This window comes from Plectrocnemia conspersa, unplaced genomic scaffold (genome assembly GCF_051122295.1).
Source record: "Plectrocnemia conspersa isolate PC_06_02 unplaced genomic scaffold, ASM5112229v1 ptg000011l, whole genome shotgun sequence".
Classification (NCBI taxonomy): Eukaryota; Metazoa; Arthropoda; class Insecta; order Trichoptera; family Polycentropodidae; genus Plectrocnemia; species Plectrocnemia conspersa.
Genome location: NW_028277175.1, coordinates 24,316,890 through 24,344,685, shown reverse-complemented (window position 1 = coordinate 24,344,685; position 27,796 = coordinate 24,316,890). Strand labels below are relative to the sequence as shown.

The 27,796-nt window shown below is 27.8% G+C and overlaps 3 protein-coding genes across 10 annotated transcripts in view; 2 read left to right on the top strand and 1 right to left on the bottom strand.

Annotated features, from left to right (window-relative positions):
* LOC148230056 (neurotrimin-like) overlaps positions 1–27,796 on the top strand; it is a 521,584-nt gene that overhangs the window by 226,056 nt on the left and 267,732 nt on the right. The window lies entirely within an intron of this gene.
* The window catches only part of LOC148230057 (neurotrimin-like), a 305,728-nt gene that overhangs the window by 223,540 nt on the left and 54,392 nt on the right, over positions 1–27,796 (bottom strand). The window lies entirely within an intron of this gene.
* Positions 17,706–26,097, top strand: LOC148230059 (adhesion G protein-coupled receptor G6-like). 7 transcript variants are annotated; one of them, XM_088198010.1, is made up of 7 exons: positions 18,513–19,811; positions 20,107–20,231; positions 22,019–22,378; positions 22,585–22,781; positions 22,845–22,912; positions 23,912–24,224; positions 24,450–26,097. In XM_088198010.1, the coding sequence occupies exons 1-7, from the start codon at positions 19,068–19,070 to the stop codon at positions 25,919–25,921; spliced, it is 3,279 nt and encodes a 1,092-aa protein (XP_088054136.1). In that variant the 5' UTR covers positions 18,513–19,067; the 3' UTR covers positions 25,922–26,097. The 7 variants fall into 7 exon arrangements, 6 of the variants coding, with proteins under 6 accessions (XP_088054142.1, XP_088054141.1, XP_088054136.1 ...); XM_088198014.1 differs by having other exon boundaries at positions 19,059–19,811; positions 22,019–22,229; XM_088198012.1 differs by having other exon boundaries at positions 19,686–19,811; positions 20,112–20,231.

The window sequence follows — 27,796 nt, the reverse complement described above, 5'->3', positions numbered from 1 at the left end:
TGAATTATAATTTATATCGATGCGATTTTTTGGTGAAAATATAAACTAAGTATCGTGTGAAAGAATTGGTATTTTTAATTTTTAGAGCGAAATATTTAATCACTATCTTCCTAATTTTGGTTCTAATCGCTTTGTGACAGACTGATTAATGATATATATACAAATCACAATATAATTAATACAAAATATTATTATTGAGAAAATAAATTTGCACAAATAGAACTTAAATCGATACCTCTCGCACAAAACTCTTCCTGAGAAATCCTTTAAATGGTTCTGAGTAAACAATTTGGGGAATGCCTGGCGGTAATTTGTTAAACGATACAGCACGATCTAATTGCTACAGAAACTCTCTGCAAGCCGATATTTTTCTCATCCTCTCATCGCAATGTAAAGTGATCCTAAACCGTTTTCTTTCCAGTATCGATCGTATCTGGGGCGGTCGCATAAATTAAGCTGAGTGCATTATTTTTCTTGACAGTTCTCCGCAAGAAGCGGAAAAAAAGTTGGAGAACACTGTAAGTTAGCAAGACGCCGCAGAGTTGAACGCAATTCGTTATGTGGGTTAAGACAAGTTGAAAATTACGCTGGGCTAGCGTTAAAAAAATCTGATTTATGAAATCCAATTTATTCAATTATTCTACATATTATGTATTGCCTTTATATTTTTATAGTATAATAGAGAGATTCTCTCGGAAACTAAAAAGTATTTGGTACACTGTGCGGGACAGGCAAATTCTGGTTCGACGAATTTTAGCTTCAAAAATGATGATCGATCACTAACAATATGGTGTTTATTAAAAGTTAAAATTGTTGCAAACACATTACACAAAAAATTAAAATAGTTTCAGTACAATGTGTTTATCATTAAAAAAAGTCATTTAATTAATATAACATATATCAAGTTGATTGGTTGATATGTGTTTTCTAGAGATTTATTATTTTTTAAACTTAACTGTACACTTTAAGTAATAAATTAGAAATAGTTGCTTAGTAGGCAAATAAGCTGCGACATTTTATTAAAATAAAATGGCAATTTTGTTGTATTTTTGACTGCGCGACTAAATAAATCGTGTTATTTGCTAAATGAGCTGCAAAATTTTAATAAAATATATTAATGATTTCAGCAGCTAGATAGCTCTTCAAATAAATGTTATCATGCTTATTTAGTTTACCAAATTTAAATTAGAGATACTGACAAACATAAAAGATAAACATAAAAAGCTTTATTATTTTAATGATTAAGTGTTGTTGTGTACTTTAAAAATATTTATTTAATATTAATATATTAATTATATTAGGAATTTGCAAAGCACAAAACTTAAGTTTGTACAAAAAAAATTAGATTTCGAGAAAAATATCTCTAAAATCCTATGGCAAGTCCAGTGTTAAGAGTCGCTTAAAAATAATAATGAATTTTAATTTTTCATTAAGCTCTTAAGAACAACTGCAACAGCCAGCAATAAAACAAACGGACTGTAGATGTTTCGAGTCGTATCGCGTGTAATTGAGAATGGTTGTGCTATCTCTCTCTCCATTGTCTTAGAAAGAGCAACGTCTGACCTTAGAAAACATTCCTTTTAGCCGGACAATGTTTTCTTCCCGATACTTTATCGAGACGGGGAGATTCAGCAGCAGAGAGAATCTAATTAAATTTCGAATCTACTACCACTACTACTGGTATTTTTTTTCTCCACGATTTTGCGAATTGGACGTGTATTTGATTAGAGTCGGGTGTGCAAACTTCGTTGCTTCTCTTACACGATTGGTTTTTCAGACGATTTTTCGTACAGTCTCGTTAAATTAATTGGATACATCGAATCAGAAGCGATGGATTGCGATTTAATTATCTTCTTTGCAGTGAATTCTCAAGAAGATTTCAATGGCAATCTAAAAATATCACGCTGGAATTATTGACAGTTCAAGTGCAAGACTAGCGTATAATGTAATTATTAAAATATTATATTTTGTCTTCGAACAGTATATTTCCAAAATAATATGTACTAGTATATATGGCTAGTTATGTAGGGAAGGGACTGCTTAAATTTATTAATAATACAAAAAATAATATCAATTATTAAGAAATAAAAACCTCAACAAAAAGAGATTAAAGGTGTGTTATAATTTAGATATCCCTCTAATGACCATTTAAACAAACAAAAACCCGTCATAAAAGTAAGGCCATATTCACACAACAATAGAAGAGAAATCTCGTTACTAAATTGCACATCCGTCCCAAAACATTAGTCACCCAAAAGTACCGCCGAAAAGACTACTCTTTATAGAAAAGAACATGAGCTAGACAATACATTTTATTCTACGCACATTACTATTGTTTTTCGACTCTTTATTTTAGGGAGTAAAAACATTTCAGGTGTGTATTTATGTATAATTTAGTTATAAATCACCTGAGTGGCCATCTGTATCGTTTCTATTTAAGTACCAATTTGTATGTGTGTCTAAGAAGCAATGTCTTGCAAACATACTTATCTGAGACACGCCAAAGCTTTTTTGAACCAGTAATATAAAATATGTGACACTTTGTTGCATAAAGAAGAGACGCTACTGAGTTACAGCAGCAAATATGAGCCAAGTGACTGCATCAAAAATAAAGAGAATAAGAACATATCGCAACAAATGCATAGTTACTAACAATAATACAACTCGACACTCCGGCTAAGGCATTCCGAATCAGGCGCGTACGGTGAGATACATTCCTTTTCGCTCGCTCGCGTGTTAAGTGACGAGAGTGACTGGATAACAGTAACGTGATTTACTTTGTTGATACATTTTTTGATGAAAGCCACGTAAATGGCAAAAAATATGCATCTTAAATTACAACCTCATAAGTCCATAATATTTTGAATTATTAGATTTAGCATTAACTTAACTAACAGGGATGCAGACACACATACTTACAAGATTGCCAATCTTTTGTGATATACCCATTTCAAAATAGTATACACAATCTATTCCTATCTAGACTGTCGTGTGTCTGCCGAAAATCAAATAAATAAATTACAGGTATATTCTAGTGATTCATCCATAAATAGGATATATATATATATTAAAATTAGGCCACGTATATTAACTCGAGTAGGAAATTTTGCCACATGAATTATACAATGGTTGATAATAAATTAAATTCTATTGCCTGGGCTCATGTTTCGTGCATTTCACAAAATTTCATAATACGTCCGACGGAGCTGAGGGTAATTGAGAGGGATTATGATATAAGTAATTTAAGTAATATAATTATTTAGTTAAAGTCAAATAACCTAGCTGGACCTCATAAATATGTATACCTTATAATGGATTGTGTGCTGAGCAGATGAAAATCCTTCTGTTTGCCCGCTGAATGTATAATATTATAGATATATTTATAAATCATACAATTGACTACAGCTTTTTAGGCTCTGAATAATCTTTGAAATTATTTTGATTACATTAAAACATTAAGAGTTCTTTTAATCTTTCGTTAGCTAGCTCGATATGAAAAGCATCTCGGTGGAACTCTGGAGATCTGATATCTCTCGTTGAATGCAACTTAATAACACTTGGGCTACAAAGCGTTCGGATTTCAAATAAAATTTAATAAACTTTAGCTGTAAATGAAATTTGCTAAGAAGATAAAATACGTGGTAATGTGAATGATAAGTACTATTAATAATTATCTAAACTACACTGAAAGAAATTATGTTATGTATTGATCTTCGAAAAGAGGATGGGTTTCAAACATAGTTTAGGATCGAACATAACCGAGCAAAGTTTCGATGAACAAAAGGATCTTTGTCCATGAACTAGGTCCTAAGACATTCTTTCGATCTTTCAAAGGGTCTCTCGACCGATCCTCGGGGCATAGTGTCCTGTTTAGATAAGTTACTTAAATTTAGTCCCATTTTCGCTAGCGCCGCCTTTTCCTTTCCAAATTAATCGTGTTAGCACTATTTTGTTTGTTGATACAAACAAATATAAACGAATACGCATTTTTGTTTAGGCTTTAGTGTAAACTTAGTATCTGACATTTAAATGTACGCACTCTATATATTAAAAACATAAATTTTAATTCCTAAATAAATTTATAAAAATGTATATTTACCTTAGAATGACAAATTTCATTATGGATTATAAATTTAAAAATACAGAACAATAAAAAAAATATTATGAAAAACAAAACAACGAAACTTTGTTTCTAATATTTTTGTTCTAAATATAAAAGCTATTTTTAGGGACTTGACCATTAAGTTAGTATATCTTAAAATTTTAAAATAAATGTTTTATATATTATCTAAACTTATTTTAAAACTAAACTGCTTATATTGCGGAGTTAATCTATTTGGATGATTTTATGTATTCGTTTAAAATAATTGTAGTACTTTTATAAAAAAAATGTTAAACTGAATTAACTTTTAAAATAAATTTTGTAGTCACAAAAAACATGATCATGTAAATAAAATATGTAAAAGTGGTATATTAATACAAATTGTAAATAATAGAAAAGTAAAAATCCAGCCCAAAAAATAAATTATGATAAATAAATTTAATAAGCACACTCATCTATATTTTTTTACCTACACTGTACAACTATTTTTTGTCAAAAATATTTCCAAGTGGTCTCTTTAATAAATATAATAATAAAGTAAAATATTTTAACTACGAAACTATTCTAATTATTATTTTTCCAAAACAACCGTATTATTTTTTGACGATGACGATTTTTATAATAACTTAATACCCGAAAGTAATATAATTATTATTTAAAAGTTGTTTCTTAAATAAATATGATGTATATAAATGATATAGTAAGTATATAAAGTATAATTACAAATTTTTTGGTACAAAAAAAAATATTTTTTTTTAATATTTTATAATATATGTTTTAGTTTTGATTTTATATTTACTAAAAATATCCTATTTAATTTAATTTTTATCACTAATATTGATAAATTTAAATCCATAATATTTAGTTTTTAAAAATTTTAGATATAATTCGTTAAATTTTTTGGAAAACAGGAATAAAACAATATTATCCATTTTAGTTTTTTGCTCCAAAACACGCTCTTGAGTTCTTGCACACTGTTTCAATAAATATTTAAGAAATAATACACACTGGTGTATTCTCGTTTAAAAATATTAATCCCACAAAAAATACAAGGATATAAATTTTATATAATGCCATGATCTTAAAAAATCTGCAAAAGTCATTATTTTCCCACAACTTTATTTCAGCAAAATTTAAATTATTATAATACACTAGAAAGAATATTATCTTATCAATTTAAAGAAAAGTTTTGACATATAAATTTATCTTCTGATTTAGAATAAGACACAATGCTTTATTTGTGTTAGACGAAAGAAATTTGACTTATAAACAAAGTATGTGCAAATATCTATCCAATAAAGCATTTATTATTTATCAAAGATCTTACACATTTTTGAAAAAAATATTTATTCGCTTTACTAGATGAGTAAGTTTTATATTTTTATATTTAATTTTATTATTTAGATTTATTTCTTGTTTTAAAATATTTACCATTTTTTTATTTTTAAGGTGGAATGTGTAATATCATTATCGTTATTTTCCCTATAACCTAAGACGAGTATTCGCAACCTACAAAAATGTTTTTTAACTCCTGATAGATGAAGAACATTCTTGAAGTAGGCAAATGATAAAATATATATCGCATTGATAGTAGATAACGCGAGTTTTTGATCTACCTTATCAGCTAACGGCAATTTTTTTTAAAGAAATTCGCCATCCTTCCCTAATTGCTCGTCCCATCGAAAAGGAGAAAATTACCAAATTCACAATGGAGTGAAAATTAATATAAATACTGGGACTAGGCAACCAGGAATCACTTCCTCTTCGACACTTCATCTGAAATAGACTTGAACCTAAATATGAAGGTACGTCTTACTTGGACCGCAACCAAAAGGATGGCAATTCATCGCAAGAACAGCATTTTTTTCTCCTCATGCATTGATTTAGCTCAACGGCCAGAATCCAGAGTGATTCACTTAGAAGACGCGTACAGTCCACGGACAACCCATCTCAACTGTCACGGACAACTCAAATAAAGATCATGGACTTATATATCGGAAAATCTGATTTATTGGACCCAAAAAGCATTTCTTTGTTCTTTGGGTTTTTTGATCTCTTTTTTGATGTCGTTTTTGATTCCCTTTAACATAAATTTAAACACACTTAATTTTTTTGTAGATTTGCAGGATGCTGTTTTCGTTGAGCCATAACGGCATGTATTTTGTGTTCTCCTATGTTCTCCTACGCCTATTTTCTTGGGTGATCACTGAAGAGCATTCAGTACTTGTTTTGACCTAGTATATATGTCATCTGCATAGGCAAGATTCATAATATGCTGACTTTGTCATTTCTGGATACTTTTTTGGGGCAATTTAAAACATGTTGCTTGCCAGTGCATTGCCCTGTCGTAAATTACTAAGATAATGTAAGTGCATAGACAGATCATTCCGCACTTTCAATTGGCATTCGATGCTTTTCATTGCGACTTTTCCTATGGAAATTTCTGGACGCTTCATTTACTCTATTTTTTTAGTCATATGCAGCTTAAAAATGAATACAAAGTAGTAGACGATTTTAAATTAAATTAAGATATCTAAAAGAATATAGATTATTTGATTTTGCCAACTTTTTGTCAGCTTAATATGTTTTTACTACACATTTTTTTATTCACTTTACATTCACAATAGCCTATGATTATGCTGACTCTCAAAAACTAGTCAGTTTTAAATTTAAAATTTAAAACATACCACCCAAGCTAGCAATTTAAAGCCCATCAGATTGCCCAGTAGTGGCTGCCGAGCCTGGCAATAATTAATGCTGTTGCATTTTTCGCATGCGCCCGCGGGCGCCATTCTTCAGCGTGAATATATGGAGGTCATATGTTTAAAAATGATAAAGTGTCCACACTTTGTTGGCGGGACAGCGGCGCTGTATCTTTGCGATTTATGGTCTAAGCGAAAGCAAATAGCTATTTAACGCTCTACTGCATCTAATAGTGTCACGTTCCGCAGCGATGACACTTTTGTGCTGCATTTATGAACTGCACACTGCACAGTAATTGTTGCGGTAGCTCGTCTACGCGCCTGTCCTTAACGATATTGAATTGGCAATAGTTGACCTGATTTTAAGACCAGATCAAAGACTTCTTCTCACGGGGTATCTGATTTAGGCGTATATAAATTCATAGTGTCTTAGAAGTCTTTCAATCTTGACAACTACCTTCGATTTTGCATTCAAGTTAGATTTCTGCAATTATTTTTGTATTACTCTTGTACGTGCATATATCACAGTCGCACCAGAGTGCAAACAAAACATAACAATTAAGGCGCCTATTTTAAGCCTTATGCATAGATATCATACATTAAAATCTATATTGCATAGTATTCCACAAACCAAGTATTGAGTCAGTATTTAGTAATACTGATTCAAAAGGTTTTGAGAGCACTGAAGAGTATCGTCTAATGGTTAAACGTCGCATAAACAAAAACACAATTAGCATAGAAACCGTCATGAATTAAACATGAAAAGAAAATAATAGTTGCTGTAGTGTATCGAAGCAGTGTTTAAACTTGGAAATTCGGTGATTTTAATCAGAGATCTCAACGCTAGACACGTGCATTGGAACTGTTTCGGCGTGAATCTATCTGAGCGGGACTTTTTAACTACTTACATGACACGAACACGACTTTAATCTTCCTAAAATTACCAAACATTGCGTTGGTTAGAAGTTATATAAATATATATAAATCAATGAAGATCTGTTCTCTTAACATATTATATAAATTATTTAGAAATAATTGTAAAATAAAAATTAATAAATAACAACATAAAATAAGTGTATATTAGTATGTTTGGTTAATAATACTAAAAAATAAATGAGTATGCAAGGTGCTGCAGACTGCTCTCTATATCATGAAATAGCAATATGTCTTTAATAATAATAAGTTTTTTTTCTAGGCAAAGTTAGGGAAATTGTCGTACAACACATAAATGGTAAATGTTGTTTTTTCTATCTAAAATAAGTTCATTTTAAAAAACCAGAGAGACCAATGTAATTTTTTAAAGGTATATACATGCATACATATGATATATATATTATGTACGGTAACAGCAATTAAAACAGTCACCTGGATAATCCTTTTAGCCGGGTTACCGTTTCCAGGAAAATCCGTTGATATTTTCGCCCCCATTGTTTTTCAACCCTGTCTGTGGATCCAATTTTAATTACAATTCCATATTTTGTGCCTGTGTTTGTTCTTGTCATACTTTTGGACATCTTTTTAAATTTTACCGTCCTAATTATTTTTACCGCAAAAAAATGAACAGGAAATCATTGAAGTGGTATCAATATTTTTCAAAAAAACAAAAAATTACTTACCGCTTTAACTTACATTAAAACGAGAAGATCTAATTCTGGACATTTTAATTTTAAAAATTGTTTAAAGTTCTATTTAACGTTTCATTGACTTCAATTCATAAAATTAGTTGCGCGATTGCATTTTTTTATTTTTTCTAGTTAACAAAACTATTTTACCATTTTTATATTTATGTATAAATTTCACGCTATATCTGAAATCTTAAAGATTTTTAAAACAGCAAAAAACATTTTGTATTAAATTCTATATGCACCTCTTATATTTGTTTGTTCTGTTCATATAATCTATTTATTTTAAAATTTAAGTGAAAGTGTTTCTTTCGGGCTTATTACTTAATTAGTCTCCGTAGTTATTTTTAATGAATTTAGAAACCTTAAGTTAATGGTGATTTGATCGTTTTAAATTGTATTAAAATATTTTATTAATGACAACGTTTATATTATTGTCCATTTTTACCGTCGCATTTTTTATGGCATATGCAGTGCTACTTATTGAAATATAAATTATCGTTCTCATCTATGTTTGATAATCCCTGTGTTAAACAACCATCAGTGACTATATTTAACATGTGGTGGTTAAGCAATGTCGTGCTAGTGCTTTTGGATCTTACTAATTTATATAAAAATGTAATTCTTCGGTAATATTAACTTTGTTGTCAATTCAATTTTTAAAACATATCTGTAACACGGAAATTTTTCATCCAAAACTATGGAAAAAGATAAAGGAATATCTTGGTTTTTTGGATGGATTATTTCTGCTACGTTTCTAAAATATTCTTTATTTAAATAATATTAGGGTATTTTTCAGATATTTAATTTTTGTATATGGCACATTCCTTGCAGCTTATTAAATTTTGAAAAAAGTACTCTCAATTCAGTATGATTAGCGTATCGCAGGTTATTTAATAATATGAGTTTATTTTTTTTCAGTTGTGCTTCGGCAAAAATATTTTTTCAAAAAATTGTATTTTATTATTATCTGAATAACCTAATCTAACATAAGCTTTTTGTTATTAGAAGCGATTAAATTTTATTGAGATATCTTTCTTGTCTATTAGTAGTAGTTTTTTGAAAAAACTCTTTTCAAATATATTAGACAATATACTCAAATAATTTCAATTAAAAAAATAAGTAAGTAATTTTGATTAAAACCATTTATAATTTAGTAATTACAAATGCAAATGGACGACTGCATTAAAAAAATATTTCAGCCGTAAATAATCAAGCTTTAGGCTAACGCTGATTTTTATAGCAGTTGACTGTAAAAACATAAGTTAGCCAAAAATATTGTAATATATAAATATTTGTACAAAAACTTTTGTTATATAATATTTTGTTATAAAATAGAATTAATTAATATTTCACTTCCAGCGTTGATATGATTATTATCACAATGTGTCACTATGGAGTGATACCCTTTGTTAACAATTATATTTTATATTTTAGTACGTTCATGTACATTGTCGAGTGCAATTATGTGTGTAATAATAAGTGTTGTTTTGTGGGTGGCTTTTCATGTACATACTACTGAGCAAAGTAACTTAAATTTCAAAGAATCAATGATATTTAATAGAAAGTGTCCGTTGATGTATTCTAATAAAACTGATGCAGAAGGTTATTGCGTAAAAGATTTAGGCAAAATCAAACACGATGAGTTGTACAATTTATGCAATGGAGATCCTGTGCCTATCAGCTCCTTCAAACTGCTTAGATTGCTGGTTTGGACCGCTCATGATATTGTGTGGGTCCAATGCTATAAGTAGCACAAAGGAGGTATTATAATTGAAACCGATTTTAACTACGAAATCAGTCCGATCCATATTGAAGAAACTTGGAAAGAATTCAATGGAGACTGTGGTATTTACGATGTGAACTCTAAACAGTTAAAATTCGTAGAATGCGATAATCCCAACATACAGCTATAAATTGACATTGGAAAGATACACTTGTATGGATGGCTTTTTTTATATTAACTCCCCAAAACCCACGTGTTTGACTAAGATCCAAAAAAATAATGGGACGTACAACGAACAGAAGCAGTATTGTGATAAAATCAAAGGTTTTTTACCGAAAAATGGTAAGGTGCACTTACATAACGATTTCTTATGGAACAACCGTTCTATTACTTCATTACCAGTGGATATGTCCGACACCGAATTCTCAACAAATGTAAGTTAATTGATTTAAAAATATTTTTGAATAATAAATATACAAAAGATATTCGGAAAGTCGTGAAAAATAAACAATTTTGCCGGTTCAGATCCAGAAACTAGTGAAAAAAACTGTAGCAGAAGTTTATTTCCTTGCTTAATAACAAAATTGTGACTCAAGAAAACTTGCACGTTATCGTTTAAAAATTTACACGGCTATTTTAAATAACGTTACACTCTGAGACTTTTACATTTTCCTTTTCTCGAATATCTCTTTTCAAACAACAATTTGATGTAACATTAAATGCTTTATCAAACTGTACTAATTAATTACAATGTTTTATGTAACCATAAGTCATAAATGCGTTGGTTTTTGATCTCCACTATGTTATTATGGATGAAGTGGATGAAAATCACATTTTTGATTACGTAATATGCGAACACGCTGTTAAACCAACGTTAATACAACTGCAAATATCGTAAGTATTTATAGCTATGAATTAGTATCTTTGTGTCTATAAATGTACTTATAAATTTATTCATTAAAAATCTAATTTATATAAATTGACAGGTTTCTTCAATGCGTCATATTCCTTGTACAATTTATTTATTGTACATAATAGTATACAACATATTGTATATATAAGTATATAAAAAAGCAAATCACACGTCTGATATTATTAACAATAAATAGTATTTTAGAATATTACATGGCAAATTGTAAAGATATTGAATACACCTTGGAAAAAAATATAAAATAATAGTATACTATAAAACTACTAATACCACGACTAATGTATCTATATTATGTTACTACATTTTGGGGGTAAGCCTAATTTTGCGGGTTGTCTCTTATTATAAAAATAAATATATTAATATTTCTGATTTACTAGGCATTACAATGGTCAACGAGCCAAAAATAAAGAAATATTGTTAAAACTTTCTTTTTTATTCCGTATTTATCGTATTAAAAGTTAAATTAAAACGGTAATGATTTAAGGTATCGCATCATACCGTTTTTATTGACTCAGGTAAATTGGAAAAATTACTTATTTTTACATTTAGTTATCTTGCATTATTTAGGTACTGTTCAATAATAGATAACACGCAAATAAACGTCAAATATTTGAATTAACTAATCTTGGAAATATCATTTGACGCCTTTCCAGTTAAATATTTATTCAATTAAAGGAATTTATTACTTCTCAAAACATAATATGTGAACAACAATCGGGATTCAGAGAAAAGCATTCCACTGAAACTGCATTACAAGTAGTGATAAATGATTGGCTGTTGGCTAAAGATACAAACAAAATCATTGGAGCAGTTTTCTTGGATTTCAAGAGAGCCTTCGAAACAATAGACAGAAAAATAATCTTAAAGAAATTGGAGAGTATAGGTATAAGTGATATAGTTTTAAGATGGTTTAATAATTACTTATATAAAAGAAAACAAAAAGGTAAAATAAATAAAGTATATTCTGAAGAGAAATTAGTGTCTTATGGAGTACCACAAGGGTCTAAATTGGGACCATTGTTATTTGTTTTGTATATTAATGATATAGTTATTAACGTGAAAAAATAATGTAAAATTCATCTATTTGCGGATGACACATTAATGTATTGCATAGGTGATAACATTAAAGAAATTGTAAATAATTTAAATAATAAATTAAGTATATTAAAAATATGGTTAAAGAATAATGTACTTAAATTAAATGAGAATAAAACTAAATGTATGTTTATTAATTATAAAAGTATGTTAGATAATAATATCAAAATAGTAATAAATAACTCTAGTATAGAAAAAGTGGATAGTATCAAATATTTAGGAGTAATTGTTGATACAAAATTAAATTTTAAAGAACATTGTAATTACATATTAAAAAAAATTAGTAGAAAAATAGGTTTATTATCTAGATTAAGAAATATATTAAGTATAAATACAAAAAAAAGAATTTACAATAGTATAATATTGCCCCATTTTAATTATTGTGCAACACTATTAAATATGTTAAATAAATTAGACAAACAAATGTTGCAAAAACTACAAAATAGAGCAATGAGAGTAATCTTAAATAAAAATAGATTAACTAATTGTAAAAGTATAATTGATAGATTAGAATGGTTGAATGTTCAAGAAATATTGAGTATGAATGTTTTAGTATTTATATATAAGTTAGAAAATAATATGTTACCAGAATATTTTAATAAGTATTTAATAAGAAATAAGGATGTACATAAATATAATACTAGAAATAGAGAAAATTTAAAGATAATTAAGTATAAGAAAACGAGTACGGCTAGGGGAATTATGTACGGAGGTTTTGATTTATATAATAGTCTTCCAAGAGAAATCCGAAACAGCAAAAATATAACGGGTTTCATAAATGGAATAAAAAAACACCTTCGTACATATAGAAATAAATTATAATATTAAGACTTTATTATTGTATATTTTCATTTTTACTTTCTGTTATGTATTTTTTATATATTTTTATATATGTTTACTAAATTTGTTAGATGTAAAGATTAGCTATTAAGCTAAATAAATTAATAAAATAAATAAATAATAATATAGTTCTTTATTATATCTATGTAACTTTTTATTCTGTTTAAGCATTATATTTACAAATAAACATATTACAATTCAATTGCATAAAATATCGACGATTTTTCATAATTTAAAAATTTTTCATGACCTAATATCTTTTATCTATTAAAATATTGATAATTAAATTTATATATAGTTTATAAATTAAGTCAGTTATTACATGTGGAATAAGTAAAAAATATTTAAATACCTACCACATATTCATAATAATATATGATTAGCTTTATAGGGCTATAATTATATATTTCTAAGCCTTATAGACTAAGAAATATATTATATGATGAATTATGGTACGTAATATTATAATTAATTATTATTTTTTTTAAACTGATGCAATTTACAATTTCCTCAAGGAGTTAAGGTATTTTTTATAACGTTAGAGATTTATTTAGCTTACATAATACACATATTTCACCAAAACTGAAAATAATAAATTAAAATATTAATTTTAAATTTATAACTGAGGTTTTTTATTTCACAATGATGTAAAATATATTGTTGTAAAAAAAATATTATGTTACAATGATTTACGAATTATTTAAAAAAAATCTTTACTGATGTATGTATATAAAATATGTGTTTATGTATATAAAATAAATATGTGTACGTATTTGTATATGATTATATGTAATTTTAATTATTACATTTTTTAGCAATAACAATCTGACTGCTATAATACCTGATGGCGTGATTCATTTTGAAATTCGTTGTTTTACGGATTCCTTGTCCTATTATCCTAAGCTAATGAAATTTTACAACGAAAACAATAAAATTTTAATACAACCTACATCTGACGGATATTATTGGTGCACGACTAAACATATACGTTAAGTAGTGAAAAATTACGAAAAAACATTTTGGATGAAAGATAAAACCGTTTATCGTACAATGTTTGCGGTTTATTATTATTTTCCTTTATTTGTAACTCATGATGATTTCAACCTCAAGGATATTGATTCTACGACGAACTATTACCGCAATATCTTTAAATTTAGTAGGTATTACTCAATTGTATTTTGAATGTGCATATACATACTTACAAAGGTACTTTTAAAATACATTTTAAATTTTGCAAAAAAAAAAAAGTTTAATTTTCTTTCTATTTATGTATATTTTTTGGGTCTTCCTTGATGTGTATACGGCATTTAGTTAATACACCTTGATTAACCATTGTAAAGCACTGATTTTATGGATTTTATTGATTTTAGATTTTTCAAAATATTTTCACACGTCGAGCTTGATTTTAAAATCACAAGAATTTATATGAATCAGAATATTTTAATTCACATGCATATACCAAATGATCATGAATTACTCAATACATACATTGAAAAAAGAACATCATTCTATAAACAGTATCCTGAGATTATTGAAATTACTAATGTGACGTTATGCGAAAAAAGCGGTATTTTTTATCTTATATTTTTTAAATTTTTTTTTAAATATTTACAAAAATAAAATTTCAGATACCGCAAAAGAACGATCAAAATGCTTTGATGATTTTACCTTTGGACAACAATTGCAATCAACAGCTGTAAGTTATTCACACTTAAATTTCATTTTGATACCGGTGTACGTCCAAACTAAAAAAAATAGTGCTTGATTTATCAACTTGATATAAGTCTTCATAAATTAATATATATTTTCAATACATAGATCATTTTTTAATCACATAATTAAAAAATTCTGTCTAGTTCTAATTCAAAGGGTGATAATTTTGATATATGAGAAGTTTATTTTAGTAAATATGATTATCTTGCTACAATTTCTGTGTTTATTTTATTGTTGAGTCGTTTTTAATTCAGGGTAAAATCTTGACTTAAAACATTAAGTTGGATTAGGTTTTAACGGAAAGAGTAAAGTAATTGCAAATTTATTCTTCTCCGTTTGTCGGCCTCCTCTGGGCTTGAGTTTGTACAAAACTCTTTTTAGTCTAAGTTGGAATGTTCTGGTTTAAGTTTTTTGATAATGTTGTTCATGTATAAACACAACCCAAATTATAGCATTCAATAAAAACAAAACTAAGAATATTTTTCTTACTAATTTTTTGCTGCAAAATGGTATTGCTCTGATCATTAAGCTGTTTTCACATTCGTGCAGTTTTAAAACGCTATATATATATATCTCTATCTTTAATTACGACCTTCACGTGTATTATAAAAGCATATCTGAAGGACTTTACATACAATATTTACATACGTTAATCTTTCATTGGAACTCCTCGCAAGTGGGGTGCAGTAGCGAAGTGACATTTATATATGTCATTCTACTAGAAATACTTTGATTAGCAAACTTTAGTAATACATAATAATAAACTCAGTAAATACAAAGACTTGCTAATTATTAGGATTACAGAAGACTATTTTAATGTATCTGTCTATTGTCACGTACGGTCTGTACCATGCGTAACTGTCAGCCGATATGACAAATGGCTAACCGACTAAGCTGATACGTTGGTTTTTCACGCTTAGTGCGTCAATTTCTTCAAAATCTTTATAATTTTCACATGTACGGTGGGGATACCCATATGCAGTATTGACTAAATTATGAATCTAACAAATTTGTTAATCTTAGAACTTAGCCCACAATTTATATTTAATGAACATAATTATTTATAGTCTAATATTTATTTATTTACTTCAGATATCAAAAATTATAGTAATAAAAAAAGATCTAAAGAAAATAATAAAGACACAGAGTTTAGAACTTTTTATTAACGTCACGAAAATGACAAATGATTTACTAAAAGACAAAGGAATACCATTCAACGAAGAAGCAGATTTTTTACATGTACTAGAGGATGCATTAAACACAATTGAACTGAAAAACGGAACTATATTTCAGTCAATGGAAAATATAGGTAAAGGAATTGTAGATATCAGTAACTTTACAGAGATAATCGCTGTAAGGATAGAAAATGGACATGAAAACTATAAAATTTCATTTTTGGAATCAGGTATATTATTTTTTCCATGCAATATTAAATATTTTAAAATAATTATATTTTAAATCTTGAGCTTATGAGTTTAAAAGAAATAATAATACACAATACGAAGCCAGATTTTTAGGTATTTTGTTTAAACCAGTGGTGGCCAACTGGAATCACTTAGGGGGCCAAATAAAATAATGCATTTCTTATAAATATCCACATCTACACATAAATATTTTACAATATAACAATAATATTTTTATATTAAAAAAAATGAACAGCTTTCAATTAAGATATAATGTTTCATTATTTTTTTAAATCGTTAACATGTTTATTTTCATTACATGATCATTTTTTAGTGTCGATCGGTATGAAAATGCAAAACGTTTAGTAATTTCAAAACTTCAAAAAGGTCAATCAAAACTTTCTAGTGGGCCATTTGTAGCCCGCGGGACACCGTTTGGCCATGGCAGGTTTAAACAGTGTAAATATACTTACTTATGGCAAATAAATACGTCTGCAAATAAAATTGGCGAAAGTTGGTGTTTAAAATATTAACATTATTGCATTTTATTATTTACAGATGCACTAAAAACACTTGTAGAAAATACAACATCAACAAATGTAATTATAGAACTATCAGAAATGATAGTAAAAAATGAATCAAATCGTATAACTGTATACGTAATAAACAAAAGTTCAATGTTTGATTTAAAAAATGAGAACGATACTGTAAAGATTAACAGTCAAATAGAAAGTGTAAGCATACCAATTAACGACACATTTAAAAGCTACATCGACATACATTTTCGACCTTTGAAAGCGCATCTAGAAAAAAATGAGTACAAGTATTGTGCGTTTTGGAATTTAACTTCAATAAGTTGGTCAACTCACGGATGCACTTTAGAAGAACAATCATTCGAAGGATTTGATAAGTGTCGTTGTACATATTTGACTCATTTTGCTCAACTAATTGGGATAAAGTACAACTATGCAGGTGAAATCAATGGTGCAGTTTTGTCATATTTGACTTACATCGGCTGCGTTTTATCTCTGATGGGAACGATTGGTATCATCTTAACCGCTATTTTGATCGACAGCTGGAATAAGGAGCTCGGTAATAAAGTGTACATTTGCTTGTCCGTGTCATTTAGTCTGCTTTCTACTGTTTTTCTAGTAAATTCTTATTTTGGAGACACGAACGATCGCACTGCATGTAGTCTAATGGGAGCTGCCATGCACTATTCGGTACTTGCAGCTTTCTGTTGGATGTTAACATCGGCCATTTCAGCCTATCAAAAACTTGTAATTGTACTTCATGCAAAAACATCACACAAGTTGTTAAAGGCAAATTTGTTCAGCTGGTTATTTCCTGTGCCGTTTGTTGTTTTAATATTTTTTTTTAATTACAACGACTATAACATTACTGAAAATAAAGAAGTAAATAATGCGTTTTGCTATCCTAGTGGCTTAGCATTCTGGTTGACAATCTTTACCCCTGTGATTTGCATCGTTATATTAAATTTATTAGTTTTCTGAAAATAATACACGCTTTATTTTTTCAAAGAACAATACAAAAAAACATAAACGTTAAAGAATTGAAAATAAGAGTTAAAGTTAGTATATTGATCTTTGTAATATTTGGTTTAACCTGGTCGTTTGGTTTTTTGTCTTATTTTGTATTATTCAATTATATTTTTTGTGCGACTGCATCTTCTCAGGGTTTTATTTTGTTTATGTTTTTAATCGTTGGCAATAAAAATACTAGAAATAATTGGATTAAGAAAGTCAGTTGTAAAAGGAGCACTGGTAAGAACAGGTTGAAAAAATTTAGTCCTACTTATACTACTTATTTTAGCTAAATACAGAAACCACATATAAAACAATACCGTTTTTGCTTGGTATCATGTAACGTGGCAGATTACATCACAGTAAAGTTGTGCTTGCAGTTTAGACTAACGTGTTAATATTTGATTCGGTTAGTTTTAATTAATTTCAAAACACTTGTGGTAATTTTTGATTCTGCAAATTTCAATGTTTCTTGTGTTTAAAATCTAATGATATATGATCAATAAGAATACTTTGTCGTGTGTTATAATATTTACCAGTATGATATTATTATTTTTACATTTATTATTCAAAAAAGAAAATATTAAATGACAATAAAACTTTATATAAATAAATTTCATCTTATTAATTACTGAGTTGATTCTAATATTTACGGAATAGAAATATTATAATATATGAAATATATAAAAATATTATTTAGTCATATATAAGAAGGACGAAATAGCGTAGTCCGTAACGTCTCAGGCTAGTAATTCTAAGGTTGCGGGTTTGTGCTCTGGCAGAAGCATTCGAATTTTTATTTATAAAAATGCGCTAATATAAAAAATGGCCTCAGCTACAGTGTCATATACTAATTATAAATTGTATAGCATATCAAAATTTATATTTATTAATATAGATGTCACTAATTTCCTAATAATTTATAATACTTACTTGTAGGTATTTATGATGTCTGATTGACTTACTTAATTGGTACAGATTTGCCAGTTTTAACGCATTGGGCTTATGCCTGACAGGTTTCAACAGATAATTTAATAAATATAAATAAACATGTAATTAATATATATTTACCCTAAAACTTTTATGTATGTTAGAACGAAGATAATATGAGTGAAGGTTTTTTTTATTTATAATAATTAAAAATTTATGAAACGGATAGTGAAAGCTAAAGTATTGCTACACATTAAAATTCTTTAGGTTCACGCCTGTTTTACCAGCAGCAGACTAACAGCGAATAAACTGTATTTTATAAATATTTGTATAAAAAAAATTGTTACATTAGATGGCACTTAGCGCCTATTTTACTTCCAGCAATAATATATTTAATCACAGTGTCACTATAGTTTGATATCTTTTGTTAATAATTGTACTTTTTAGTTTAGTACATTCATGGACATTATCGAGTGCGGTGCGATTATGTGTGTAACTATTAGTGCTGTTTTGTGGTTACTCTTTAATATATATTCTACTGAGCAAAGTAGCAGCAATTTCACAAATCTAGTTAGATTTAATAAAAAGTGTCCGTTGATGTATTCTATTGTGAGTAATGTGAAGGATTATTGCGTGCAAGATTTAGGCAAAGTCCAGCACGATGAGCTGTATAATTTATGCAATGGAGATCCAGTGCTTTTCAGCTTCTTCACACCTTCTGGATTGCTGTATATGAACGCTCATAATGGTATTGTGTGGGTCGAAGGCTATAGGTACCATAAAGAAGGTCTTATACTTGAAACCGATTTAAACTTCAAAACCAATCCGATCTTTATTAAAGAATTTTGGAAGGAAAGCAGTGGAGACTGTGCTAGTTACGATGTGATTTCTCAACAGTTAAAAGTTGAACAATGCAATTATCACAACTTAATGGGCATTTGTTTGTTTGAAAGCTATCAATTGACATTGGAAAGATACACTTGCATGAATGGCTTTTTTTATATAAACTCTCCAAAACCCACGTGTTTGACTAAGATCCAAGAAAACAATGGAACGTACAACGAACAGAAGCTGTATTGTAATGAAATCAACGGTTTTTTACCGAAAAATGGTAAGGTGCACTTACATAACAATTTCTTATGGAACAACCGTTCTATTACTTCATTACCAGTGGATTTGTTCGACACCGAACTCTCAACAAATGTAAGTTGATTGATTTAAAAATATTTTTGATTAATACATATACAAAAGATATTCGGAAAGTCGACAAAAAAAAACAATTTTGCTGGTTCTAGAAACTAGTGAAAAATAAACTGTAGCAGAAGCTTATTCCCTTGCATAATAAAAAATTATGACTCAAGTAAACTTGCACAAAATCGTTTAAAAGCTTACACGGCTATTTTATAATAAAATTACATTCTCAAACAATAATTTAATGCAACATTTAATGCTTTATCAAACAGTACTAATTAATTACAATGTTTTATGTTACCACAAGTCAAGAAATGCAATGGTTTTTGATCGCAACAATGTTATTACGGAAGAAGTGGATGAAAATTACATTTTTGATTACGTTATATGCGAACACGTTGTTAAACCAACGTCAATACAACTACAAACATCGTAAGTATTTATAGCTAAGAATTAATAATTTTGTGTATTCATCCATAAATGTACATATGTATTTATTTCTTAAAAATCTAATTTTCAATGCGTCATATCCTTTGTACAATTTATTTATTGTACATAATGGTATGCTGTATTGGTTTTGATTTCTTCAATGCGTCATATCCTTTGTACAATTTATTTATTGTACATAATGGCTTGCAAAATATAGTACATATTAGTATATAAAGTATCAAATTACACATCTAATATAAATAACAATATATATATTAGTATTAAACAACACATGGAAAATGATATTTATGATTTAATCCGGAGGTTTCCTATGGTGTTTTTTAATGGTTAAAACGTTTTATCACAAGTCGAACTGTCCCCTTTTTTATGATTAATATTTAATCTCTTTAAATGCAAATAAAAAAGTATTTTAGTTAATAAACCCGACATTGTAATGTCACCGAAATAAAAATGAGATAATATTGTGAGACTTTTTTTATTTGGTTTTTATTGTATTATCAGTTAACTTCAAAGGGTTATTTATTCTAGCACAACCGAGCGATATTTCTGATTTTAGGTATCGCATCTTACCTTTTTTATCGAATCAAGTAATTTGTTATTTTAATAATTAAAGTATACTATTTTTCACGTTTATCTATGTTGACTAATATGGTAAATAATGCCTTTTTAATTAAATATTTATATAAATAATACCAGGGATGCTCGTAGACATATAATATGTAAAAAAATATTTTTTTTTTTAATCTTGTATGACAAAAACTACCATAATCGTTGTGATAATAAAAAATATAAATAAGTGCATTATTTTAAAATATGTAATTTTACGATTAGAAGTCTTACTCTCATAATTTGAAGAAGTACACAATTAGTGTTTGTTCATCAAACGTATGGCGCTTCTACTGCCATTAGGTATTTTTTTAATTTTTAATATGTTAGACTTTATTTTTAAAATACACAATTATTAATTGATTATGCAAGTAAACAATAAATAAAATTGTATATATTTTTTTATTTTATATATATGTATTTGTATACTTTTTATAAATGTAAATATTACAATTTGATTAAATAAAATACTAATGTTTATTTATAAGTTAATAATCTCTATATACTTATTATATATTATCTATTTAAATGCCAATAATTAAATTAATATGAAGTGAAGTGTAGAATAAATAAAAAATATTTTAATACCACTAAAAAATATTAATATATGATTAGCTGTATATGCCAATTATTATATGTTTTTTAGCCTTATAAGCTAAGAAACATATTATTGTTTAAATTATGTTATGTATAATTATATTAAATTTTTAATCTCTTTTAAACTTATATAATATATAAAATTAAAATAGAATCCGGGCCTCTAATGGTTACACGAATTAATACGCTTTAATTAAATTAAGATTATATACGGAATATATGTACATTTAAACCGATTAAGTATACAATAACTGACGCATTTGCAATTCCTGAATAGTATAGTCCACGAGCCCCGCTCCTGCACTAGAGCAAGGTCACGCGCTTGCATTGTCGCACGTAATAGAAGAAAAGTATTACACTATTAGTTGTAAGATATTATTTTTGGTTTTAACTGCTAGTGAAATAAGATACATTTGCTACATATATGTTATATAAATACGAATGAAATATTTAAATGGTTATAATGTTTTACGAATTAATTAAAAAATCTTTACGTATGTATATGTATGTAAATATGTATATAAAGTATGTGTTTATGTATATAAAATGATTATTATATTTTTCAGAAATGACAGTCTGATTGCTATACTACCTGATGGCGTGATGCATTTTGAAATTTGTTGCTTCACGGATTCCCTATCATTTTATCCTAAGCAAGTGAAGTTTCTCTACAAAGGTGGCGATAAGATTTTAATTAAACCCACATCTGACGGATACTATTGGTGCACGACTAAAAATATACGCCACGTAGTGAATGATAGCGAAAAAACATTCTGGGTAAAGGATAAAACAGTTTATCGCACAATGTTTGCGGTATATTATCATTTTGCTTCAAATAATAAAACAGATTATTTATTTTCAATGCCAAACGGCTTAAATAGTTATTTATTTGAAAACTATTACAAAATGACATTTAAATATTCTAGGTATTACTACACTGTATTTTTAATGTGCATATGCATACATACAGAGGTACTTTAAAAGTATATTTGATATTCTGAAAGACGAAACACGTTTAAATGACTAATTTGTTTTTATTCATGTATATTTTTGGGTCATCCTTTATGTGTATACGGCATATAGTTAATACATCTTGATCCACAAATATGAAAACTGATTTTAATGATTTTAGATTTTTTAAAAGTTTCTTACCTGTCGAGCGTCATTTAAAAATCAGAAGAATTTTTATGAATCAAACAGTTTTATTTCACATGCATATACCAAATGATCATAAATTACTTAATGCATTCATTGAAAAAAGAAGATCATTCAAAAATCTGTATCCTGATGTTATTGAAATTACCAATGTGACGTTGTGCGAAAAAAGCGGTATTTTTTTATTTTATACTGTTTTTTCATTTTTATTAAATATTTACAAAAATAAAATTTCAGATACTGCGAGAGAACGATCAAAATGCTTTGATGATTTTACTTATGGACAAAAATTGCAATCAACAGCTGTGAGTCATTCATACATTAATTACATTTTGAAACTAATGATATTTATTTACCTTCTTCAAATATAAATATGTATTTCCAATACATAAATAATTTTTAAATTATATAATTTAAAAATTCTGTTTAGTTCTAATTTTAATAGTGTTTATTTTGCTCTATGAGAAGTATATTTTTTTAATTAGGATTATTTTATTGTTGAGTCAGTTTCAATGCTGGTTGAACTCTTGACTTAAAACATTAAACTTGATTAGGTTGACGTGAAGAGAGAAGTGGTTGCTGATTAAATCTTCTCCTTGTAACGTAGTTTGTAGCAAATCAAGTCCAAGTTTGACTGTTGAGACTTTTTTGATGATGTTTTTTATGTATAAACACAGATCAAATTATATCTTTCAATGAAAAAAACTAAGGATATTTTTCTTACTAATTTTTTGATGCAATCTGGTATTGCATCTGACCATTGAGTTGTTTTTAAAACAGATTGCTTTTTCATTCGTGCAGATTTAAAACTCAATTTATATCTCTATCATATATTATAATATACTAATTACTATATACAAAAAATTATAATACATGCCTTAATCTGTCACTGAAACTCCTCGCAAGTGGTGTACAGTATTGAAGTGACATTTGCATATGTCATTCAACTAGAAAAACTTTATTTAGCCAAGTTTTAAAATAAATATTTAACCTAGTAAATACAAGGGCATGCCAATTATTAGGATAACAAAAGATTATTGTAATGCATATGTCTACTGTCACGTACGGTCAGCACCATGTCTAGCTGCTGGCCGATATGACAAAAGGCTTACCAACCGGCTGACTAATTCGTAAAAAGTTTGGTTTTCCACACTTATTGCGTCAATTTTTTAAAAGCCTTATAATTTGCACATGTATGTTAGGGATACCTTTATGCAGTATTTTCCTAAAGATAAACTTAACAAATCTGTTTATTTTAGAACTTGCTCCACAGTATATATTTGTCTGTTATCTATTTATTTTAGAAATCAAAAATAATAACAATAAAAGAAGACCTTAACGAAATAATAGAGACACAGAGTTTGGAACTTTTTATCAACGTCACGAAAATGACAAATGAAATACTAAAAGACAAAGGAATAGCAGTCAACGAAGAAGCAGACTTTTTACACATACTAGAGGATGCATCCAACACAGTTGAACTGAAAAACGGAACTATGTTTCAGTCAATGGAAAATATAGGAATAGGAATTGTAGATATCAGTAAATTTTCAGAAATAATCGCTGTAAGGATAGAAAATGATAATGAAAACAACAAAATTTCATTTTTGGAAACAGGTATACTATTTTCAACCATGCATTAATAAATAATATATATTAATTATATTTTTAATCTAGAGCTTATAAGTTTTAAAGAAGTTATAATAACAATACTAAGCAGGATTTTTCGGTTTGTTGTGAAAACAGTGTTAATATACTTGTGTGAAAAATACACGTCTACAAATAAAATTGACAAAATTTGGTATTCAAGAGGTTAACATTATTGCATTTTATTACTTACAGATGCACTCAAAACACTTGTAGAAAATACAACATCAACAAATGTAATTGTAGAACTATCAGAAGTGATAGTAAAGAATGAATCAAATCGTATTACTGTATTCGCAATAAACAAAAATTCAATTTTTGGTTTAAATAAAGAGAACGATACTGTAAAGATTAACAGTCAAATAGTAAGTGTAAGCATACCAATAAACGACACTTTTAAAAGCTACATCGACATACATTTTCGACCTTTGAAAGCGCATCTAGAAAAAAATGAATACAAGTATTGTGCGTTTTGGAATTTAACTTCGATGAATTGGTCAACTCACGGATGCACGTTAGAAGAACAATCATTCGAAGGATTTGACAAGTGTCGTTGTACTCATTTGACTCATTTTGCCCAACTAATTGGAATAAAGTACAACTATGCAGGTGAAATCAACGGTGCAGTTTTGTCATATTTGACTTACATCGGCTGCGTTTTATCTCTGATGGGAACGATTGGTATCATCTTAACCGCTATATTGATCGACAGCTGGAATAAGGAGCTCGGTAATAAAGTGTACATTTGCTTGTCCGTGTCATTTAGTCTGCTTTCTACTGTTTTTCTAGTAAATTCTTATTTTGGAGACACGAACAATCGCACTGTATGTAGTCTAATGGGAGCTGCCATGCACTATTCGGTACTTGCAGCTTTCTGTTGGATGTTGGTATCGGCTTTTTCGGCCTATCAAAAGCTTGTAATTGTATTTCATGCAAACACATCTCACAAGTTGTTAAAGGCAAATTTGTTTAGCTGGTTAATTCCTTTGCCGTTTGTTGTTTTAATCCTTTTTTTCAATTACAACGACTATAAAATTACTGAAAATAAAGAAGTAAATAATGCCTTTTGCTATCCTAGTGGTTTAGCATTCTGGTTGACAATCTTTACTCCTGTAATTACCATCGTCATATTAAATTTTTTAGTTTTCCTTAAAATAATACACGCTTTATTTTTTCAAAAAACGATACAAAAGGAAATGAACGTTAAAGATTTGAAAATAAGAGTTAAAGTTAGTATATTGATCTTTGTTGTGTTCGGTTTAACCTGGTCGTTTGGTTTTTTGTCTTATTTTGTATTATTCAATTATATTTTTTGTGCGACTGCATCTTCTCAGGGTTTTATTTTGTTTATATTTGTAATCATTGGCAATAAAAACACTAGAAATAATTGGATTAAGAAAGTCAGTCGTAATTCAAGCACTGGAGAGGACTGGTTGAAAAAACTTAATTCTACTGATAATAAATCCACTGACAACTTTGCGGAAAATAAAGGATGGCGCTGTTATTTATTTCGTAATCGAAAATTCGCAGGTAACAATGACGTAAAATATTTAAAAAATAACGATTCTGTAAATTTGGGGAATCTAACGTTGGTAGATACATTCACAAGTGAAGCGACTAATACCCAAGAATTTAGTCAAACTGGAAATTGCTCAAAGGATCAATAAAATAAAATATATTCTTGCAAGCAAAATAAAAAAACATTAGATAGTAATTAATAAATATTATTAGCCATAATACTTTTTTTATTGTCGCGATTATTTATTTAAATGTTTGTATGTAATATTTTATTTGTTATACAGTATATATTAATAAAAAATGTGAATTATGTAAATATATAAAATTTGTTTGATTTTAAAACATTCAATATATATTTGGTAATTTTTAAAATTTATATTAAATTTACAGATGTGAAAATTCTGAACATCTGAGTGGACATGACATTACAGTATGGCATATTAATTCCTAGCAGAAAATAAACATGCGCTTTTTGTAAAGTTTGATGATTGTTTGGCGACGGGATGGTGATGGGTACAATTAGACAGTTTGAAGTTTACATGTTTCTAAATATACGGGACGCGAACGCGCCGAGGGTTGCTAGTCGAGAGAATCTGTCATGCCAGTGTTACCAGAATACCGCCAAGTTTTGGCCATAATGAAATCTAAATCTTTGCTACAAATAGGTTCCAACAATTGTAAACGTCTACATTTTATAACGGTTGACAAAAAACAACAATAAAACAATAGTAACAGTCTGTCAGTGCTTCGTATTTGATATCAAGGTATCTAAACAATAGTGTAAATAATTATTAAAATGTAATATAGTTATTTACCGCGCAAATGAAATATTTTGGAATTAAGGGTTGAAAAATTACTTTTTAAATCTCTTAGTATATATAAAAAAATATTTTAATAAAAAAAATTTTTTTTTTAGAAATTTCTGTCGGTTGATATATTGACCATTGAGTCATTCACTTAGAGTCAATATTTTAAGAATATATTTAGTATATAATAAATGATCAAATAGAGGCAAAAAAATATCATTTATTGTTTTACATACATCACATATAAACATAGAGAAATAATAATAAAAAATAATTCCTTGAGATTGTTGTAATGTTTTATTTTACTTTTTGATTTTATCCTTTTTTAGCCGATAGCGACAACTTTATTTCATATGGTCAATATATCAAACAAAGAGCTTCCTCAACGACGTATTTTGATGCTAAAGATGATTTTATTATGGATAGGTATTAAATTATAGACCGTAATGTCGTCGGTCGATATATCGACCGATTTCAGCCTTTGCGCGCTAAAAGGATAGACAACCCAAAAAATTAAAATTCCTTAATTATGGAATGGACAACGTGTTAACACTTAAAACGATTTTTAATTCTCCTATTTTGGTCATAAATTAGTTTTATTAAAATGTTAAAAAAAAACAGCCTAATATTTATTTTTAAGAAAACTCCATTTACAATAATCAAAAATAAAATGACCATAAATAATTTAATTGCTAAATAAATAAAAATACAGCAAGAACTTTCACATCAAAGCGACATATAGATGACTTAATGTAATCAAATAATAATTATGTATCGTGTGATTAATATTTACAATTGTTATTTTGTTCTTATATTATTATAACCATTTTCTTTTTAATGTCATATTAGAAATACATTTCTAAAAATAGAAAAAAAAATAATATAGTAACAAAATATTAAATACAAAAGTGATTATAGTTCAAGGAAAATACATTTTAATATGTAGATTGCCCAATGACTGCAAAACGGAAGCTGCTATATCTATATTTGTGATAAAACTAATATTGGTTATTTTAGGATGTGAACGATTTTACTAGTTTCAAACTCTTCTTTAGTAAAAACAATTTGATAATAACATACTAATTGAGTAATAGAACTTAAGTAAGAAATAATAATTGCAATTATAAAAAGATTAAAATTAAAATTTTAAAAATAATTCTGTTTGCAAAATCGAAATTCTTTACCCACACTTTACTTAATGTCTTACAGACAAATCAG